This window comes from Nicotiana sylvestris, chromosome 12 (genome assembly GCF_000393655.2).
Source record: "Nicotiana sylvestris chromosome 12, ASM39365v2, whole genome shotgun sequence".
In the NCBI taxonomy this organism is placed as follows: domain Eukaryota; kingdom Viridiplantae; phylum Streptophyta; class Magnoliopsida; order Solanales; family Solanaceae; genus Nicotiana; species Nicotiana sylvestris.
The window spans coordinates 20,720,776-20,728,139 of record NC_091068.1 but is presented as its reverse complement, the minus strand read 5'-3'; the positions used below and the strand labels follow the sequence as shown (position 1 = coordinate 20,728,139).

At 44.4% G+C, this 7,364-nt stretch overlaps 1 protein-coding gene across 1 annotated transcript; it reads right to left on the bottom strand.

Moving 5' to 3' along the window:
* Positions 1-2,063: 2,063 nt before the first annotated feature.
* LOC104229920 (uncharacterized) lies at positions 2,064-3,379 on the bottom strand. Its single transcript, XM_009782651.2, has 3 exons — positions 3,325-3,379; positions 2,840-3,168; positions 2,064-2,612 (listed from the first exon to the last, which is right to left on the bottom strand). Exons 1-3 carry the CDS (start codon positions 3,377-3,379, stop codon positions 2,064-2,066), a joined length of 933 nt encoding a protein of 310 aa, XP_009780953.2.
* Between the last annotated feature and the right edge of the window lie 3,985 nt (positions 3,380-7,364).

Here is a 7,364-nt window from a genome sequence, read left to right as displayed (position 1 = left end):
AGCTCTCAACCAGCCCAAGAATTTCTTCTCTGACTTCACTTGCCTCTCAGCTACCGCATCAACACGGGTACCCAAATCAGTGACTGAGGTACGCAACCCAGCCATATCCTGCTCCAAAGCTGTCATACGGGTGCTCCGGCGTGGCTGTGATGGGCCTGCCACATCAACTCTCGGAGGAGGGGGAACCTCAGCTACCTCAACATTATCATCATCATCAGGGTCATCAACATTCACCACCGGCTCTCGTCCAATTCCACTTTTTCTCGCCCGGAATGGGGCTTTTAGTGGCAATCTCCCATCAACCCGAGGGTCTTCAGGGACTCTAGCAAGACGGCACAGCCAGGTGATCAGCGAAGGGAAGTAGTGGCCCTTGGTTAGCTCAGGTGACCTAATGAACATCTCTTCATAGATGAACCAGGCCACATCAAAATCACTGTGGGACATGAAATAGTGGATTGCGAACGCCCGTGGTAGATTAACATCTATTGTGTTGCTGCATGGAAACAATCGACTGTTGACAATGGTGAGCCAGCACTTAGCCTCCTAATTCATACAGTGGGAGTTGAGAGTAATCATGTGCTTGATCCATAGGTGTTCTCCATCCGGGACACGGATAGTATCAAGAAGAGTGCCCCACAAGGCCCGTGTACCGCTAAAAGTACGATAGGGATCAAATTCACCCCGAAACACTAGCAGCTTGTATACCCTGCGGATGGTGTCAAGGGATGCATTTACCGGGGTATTGTGCACCGTCACAACCCCATTCTCATGTTCTGGCAAGTTTGCATAGAACTCCTTTACTAGTTGAACATTAGCCTCCTCCGATACCTCGAAGAAGATGTCCAGCTGACACGCCTCAGCTCATTAAGCATATTGGGGCATTCCACCTCCAAAGTCGTTCGATCAATGTGCACCTCAGGTTGCAGCTTCTTAGCTGCTTTCTGGTTGTACCTATCCTCCGCTGATTTGGATACAAACCGAGTGCTATCGAACTGAGGAGCACTGGCTTGGCTCCTAGCTCGTGAGGAGCCTCCCGGTCCGCTAGTGGAGGACCCAGTGTTGCGTCTCTTTCGCGATGAACTCATTGTACCTGTCAGAATAGAGCAACGCCTATTAATGAGTGCGAGAAGTGTGCGACTATGGGTGCTTACTCAGAATTCACCACATCCACGGCACATTAGCTCCTTATAACTCCATTGAGGCAATTTGTCAAACACCTTGTGGGCGAGGCATTATCCAAACACGTGTAGCCTTCATGAGTGTATCAAACTTCGCCCAAATCAAGTATACAACTCCACCAACACACCCCACACTTGGGCCACTCAAGCACCCACCAACAACACCATTCCAAACAACAATTACACAGCCCCTTCACCAAACCTTCTCAAAAACGAAATTAAAATAGAAAAATAACAAGAAAAAAAAACTACAAAAATCTATCAACAATGCAATATCATAACAACATTGAACTATCTTAACAACAACAAAATATAAAAAGAAAAGAAAGGGGGTGGTGAGAATCATACCTTAATGGAAAAGAGAGGAGAGTAATGGAGATGGGGGAGTGTATTGGGATTAAAAAGAAGAAGAAGAGGAAGAAGAGAATATTTGGGGGGGGTTAGGGTTTAGAGAGAGAGAGAGAATGAGAATTGGGGGGAGGGAATCGGGTGTTTTGATATTATGAGGGGGGTTTGGGTTTTAAAATTAAAAGAAGAAGAAAAGAAATAAGAAAAATGGAAAAAATAAAATAAAATAAAAAATTAAAATACCTAGGACCACCGCGGTCGCGGCAGGCCGCGGTAGGTTACCAAATCGGAGGCAGAATGATGTGGTTTCACCGCGGTTTACCGCGGTCCACCGCGGTTGCGGTGAGAGTTAAAACCTGAGGCAGAATACTTGCCTTCCACCGTGGTCCACCGCGATCGTGGTGCTGGCGATGATTTTTTTCTTTCTTTCTTTCTTTTTTTAGATAGTTACAAGCACAATACTAACAACAACATTTATGGGTTGCCTCCCATACATCGCCTGATTTAACGTCGCGGCACGACGCAAGCATTTGATCATCACTCCTCATTTGCGTACTGGGGCTCTTCCAAATTGATTACCACTCTATCCTCTTTTTCTTCAGCCATTCCAAGGTAATGTTTCAACCTTTGCCCATTTACTGTGAACTTGTTTGTCCCATCTTCTGATTCCATCTCTACAGCTCCACTTAAGAACAATTGCACCACTCTGAAGGGTCCTGACCATCGGGACCTTAACTTACCTGGGAACAATCTCAATCTCGAGTTGTATAACAACACTAGATCTTTGGGTTTGAAGTTTCGATCCAAGATGTGGTTATCATGCATTAATTTCATCCTTTCTTTGTATAATCTAGCACTCTCAAAGGCCTGGAACCTGAATTCCTCTAGCTCATGTAACTCAGTGATTCTATTAGTACCTGTTATCTCCATGTCTAAGTTTAACTGCTGCAATGCCCAAAGTGCTTTATGCTCTAGCTCAACTAGGAGGTGGCATGCCTTGCCAAACACCAACTTGTACGGTGGCATACCAATTGGGGTTTTGAAGGCTGTGCGGTACGCCCACAATGCATCATCCAATTTCTTTGCCTAGTCAGTCCTTGTTACATTCACTATTTTTGTGAGGACACCTTTAATCTCCCTATTGGACACTTCAACTTGCCCGCTCGATTGTGGGTGGTCAATTTATGACGAACTCCATATTTTTCCAACAACCGTGTGAATGCTCTATTGCAGAAATGGGTTCCGCCATCACTAAGTATAGCTCTTGAGGTACCAAAACGTGTGAAAATGTTCTTCTTTAGAAAGCCTAGTACCCCCTTAGCATCATTGGTCGGGAGAGCCACTGCTTCGACCCACTTGGAGACATAGTCAACTGCTACCAATATGTACTTGTTACCATACGAGCTGGTGAATGGCCCCATGAAGTCAATCCCCCACATGTCAAAAATTTCCACCTCTTGAATTATGGTCATTGACATCTCGTGTCTACGAGATATGTTACCAGTTCTTTGGCATTCATCGCAGCTTTTAACCCAAGCATGGGCATCCTTGAACAGAGTAGGCCAGTACAAGCCTGACTCCAACACCTTAGCTATTGTCCGAATTCCTCCAAAGTGTCCACCATATGGTGAAGCATGGCAAGCTTACAAAACAGAATATTGATCTTTCTCAGGGATACATAGCCGGATCATATTATCTACACATATTTTAAACAACAGAGGTTCATCCCAATAATAATACCGACAATCACGAAAGAACTTTTTCTTTTGTATTGAGGAGAGTTCATAAGGTACAATACTGCTTGCTAAATAATTAGCAATATCAGCATACCAAGGTGCCTCCTCCATTGTCATTGTCAGTAACTGTTCATCCGGGAATGTATCTGTTATATCCTCAACCTCTACCTTCTTTTCAGCTCCTTCCAACCTTGAGAGGTGGTCAGCTACTTGGTTCTCTATCCCTTTTCGATCACGTATTTCCAGATCGAATTCTTGTAACAGAAGAACCTAGCGAATCAAGCGTGGCTTTGACTCCTTCTTTTCTATTAGGTACCTAATTGCTACATGGTCAGTGTAAACAATAACTTTCGAGCCAATTAAATATGACCTTAATTTGTCGAATGCAAAAACAACAGCCAACATCTCCTTTTCTGTCACAGTGTAATTAAGTTGTGCACCACATAGCGTTCTGCTTGCATAGTAAATTGGGTGCATCAGTTTATCCTTTCGCTGCCCCAAGATTGCTCCTATGGCATAGTCACTTGCGTCGCATATGAGCTCAAATGGCTGCTCCCAGTTGGGTGCAACAATGATGGGTGCAGTCACCAATCACTTCTTCAGCTCCTCAAATGCCAACCTGTAATCATTAGAAAACACAAAGGGGTGATCCTTTTCAAGGAGTTTACATAATGGGTTAGCAATTTTGGAGAAATCTTTTATGAATCGTCTGTAGAACCCGGTGTGCCCAAGGAAACTTCTCACCGCCTTGACTGAAGTGGGCGGTAGTAGTTTTTCAATCACGTCAACCTTAGCATGGTCGACCTCAATTCCTTTGCTCCTATACCATAAAATGGCACTTCTCCCAGTTCAACACTAAATTTGTCTCCATACATCTTTTGAGCACTCTTCTTAAATTGTGAAGACAGTCCTCGAATGAATCTCCCACCACAAAGAAATCATCCATAAAGACCTCCATAATATCCTCCACCATGTCTATGAAAATGGCTAACATGCATCGTTGAAATGTCGTTGGTGCATTACAAAGACCAAAAGGCATTCTCCGAAAGGCGAAGATGCCATACGGACAAGTGAAGGATGTTTTATCTCTATCTTCGGGAGCTATTAATATCTGATTGTACCCCGAATATCCATCCAAGAAGTAGAAGTGTGATCAACCGGCCAGCCTGTCCAACATTTGGTCAATGAAAGGTAAGGGAAAGTGGTCCTTCCGGGTGGCTGTGTTCAATTTTTGGTAATCCATGCAAATCCACCATCCTGTGACTGTACGAGTTGAGATCAACTCATTGTTCTCATTTTGCACAACAGTCATTCCCCCTTTTTTCGGCACACATTGGACAGGGCTGACCCAGTTGCTATCAGAGATGGGGAAGATGATTCCCGCATCTAACCATTTGATCACTTCCTTCTTTACTACCTCTTTCATGTTCGGGTTCAACCTTCATTGATGTTCTCTGGAAGGTTTGTGCCCTTCTTTCAAGAGAATCTTGTGCATACAGAAGGCTGGGCTGATACCCTTTATGTCTGCCATGGTCCAACCAATGGCAGTCTTGCTTTCCTGTAGTACCTGTAAGAGTTGTTCTACCTACACATCTAGCAAATCGGATGATATAATAGCAGGCAAAGTAGAATCGGGACCTAATAAAACGTACCTGAGGTGAGCTGGGAGCGGCTTCAGCTCCAGCTTGGGTGGTTCCTCTACCGATGGATTTGTTGGAGGTGTAGCCCTTTTTTCTAATTCAAGGGACTCGAACTGAGGATCCCTTTTCCAGAATCCTTGGCCTTCAAGTGCCATGACCCATTCAGCTAACCCTTCACCATACATTTCTTCTAAATTTGTTAGGCATGCCTCCAATGGATCTTTAGCAGTCAGGGTCACATCATCTTCTTGCAGGAGCACATCTACTGCCTCCACTAGAGAGCAATTAGCATATTCACTGGGTCTCCTCATATATTGTTGAACATTGAATATGACTTCTTCATCGTTCAGTCTCACAATCGATTAGGGCTCTCCTAGTGTCCAAAAATGGCCTACCTAAAATGATAGGTATCTCCTCATCTACTTGAAAATTCAGAATAACAAAGTCTACAGGGAACACGAACTTCCCCACTTGCACCAACACATCATTAAGAATCCTAGTAGGCCTTTTATCGTGCGGTCAGCCAGCTACAGTAGCATCGAAGTCGGTCTAGCTCTGCCAATGCCCAGTTTGGTGTATACAGCCAGAGGTATCAAATTTATGCTGGCTCCCAAATCACATAATGCCTTTGCAAAGGTGTAACTCCCAATCGTGCATGGAATAGTGAAGCTACCTGGGTCGGACATATTTTGAGCCATCGGTCTGGTCACTACTGTGCTGCAGGTCTGCGTTAGAGTCACTGTGGATAGATCCTGAAAATCAAACTTCTGTGACATTAGGTCTTTTATCATCTTCGCATAACCTGGCATCTCCCTCAAGGCATCCATCAAAGGAATATTCAACTGAATTTGACGCAGCATCTCCATGAATTTCTTGTATTGATCTTCCTTCTTTTGTTTTACCAGTCTCTGAGGGAATGGTGCAGGTCTCACCCTTTGTGCACTACTTGCTGGCTTCTCTGTGTTGAGGTTCCGTGGCACAAGAGGCACCACCTGTTCTGCAGCTTGTTCATTTACCTTAGCCTTACACTTTTCATCTTGACCCTGTTCAACCACCACTTCAGTCAGATTTGTTGGTTCATCTACCTCTAGTGGAATTGGAGTGGCTGGCATAGTCTCTTTGCTGGCTTGTGCAACCTCCTGCTCTTTGTCTAAATCTCTCCCATTCCGAGGACTTACTACCATCAGCTGATTCGGGTTTTGCTCCTTGGGGTTAATATTTGTATCCGCTGGCAATGTACCCTGGGGCGGTTGTTTAAAGCCATAGACAATTGCCCCAACTAAGTTTCAATGTTCTTTATAGCTGAATCATGTACTGCCAACTTTTCTTGCATCTTACCATTTGTCCAAATGAGTTGCTGGAGCATCCCCCTGATCTCTACCATGTTGTTATCTTGCTGCTGAGGAAGTGCCTGATATGTCAACTGTTGTTGGTTCTGCTGTGGGTAGCCTTGTTGTCTCTGGTGGTATGGCACCATTTGGCCTTAAGCTTGCATGCCCCTAGGCTGAGGCATGTTGGGTCTGTATTGCTAATTTGGTGTCGGTCTTCACTATTGTCCTCCTTGTCTCTGGCCTCCAAAGTTGTTAACATAATTCATATCTTCCCTTTCCCCTTGATTTTCACCTTCTCCGCTCCATAAACACACATAAGACTGATTAACACAGGGTGTACACAGTCCTCCATTTGTCGTGTCAACAATATGCACATGTTTGGTACCCATCTCATCTATCTTCTTTGTCAAAATACTCATCTGAGTCATGAGTGTGGCCATGTTCTCTGCATGCGAATTATTTGGTTCAAGAGGAACTAAATGCACTATGGGTGCCAGTGTTGTACCTCTAGTCATCCACCCCGATTTCTGGGACATCTTGTCAAGAAGGACTTTGCACTCGGTGAATGTCTTACTCAAAAATGCACCTCCAGCTGAAGCATCCACATTGGCCTTTAGATTGTCAGCAAACCCTATGTAAAATCTCTGGCCAAGCATCTGGTCTGGAATGCCATGGTGAGGACACTTCACCAGCATCTCTTTAAATCTTCCCCAAGTTTCTTGCAAGGACTCAGTCGGCTGCTGCTTGTACTGCAATATTTCATCAATCTGCCTTGCAGTCTTGTTGGGCGGGTAGAACTTATTCAAAAATTGCTTTACTAATTCCTCCCATGTGACAATGGAATTGATTAGGAGCGCATTCAGCCAAGTATGAGCTTTCCCAGTCATAAAGAACGGGAATAGTAATAGCTTGATAGCTTCTGTGGTCACATTTGGCTGCCTTTGAGTCACACAAATTGACAGAAAATTTTTCAAATGTTGCTGAGGGTCTTTAATGTGTGACTCGGAGAACAATCTTTTATTCTGCAGCAGATGCAGCATGTTGTTGGTGATCTGAAATTTCTCTGCTTGAATTGCGGATACAACTATGGCAGTTGCCAGGTTGTCAGCTGTGGGTTGAGCCCAATCATAA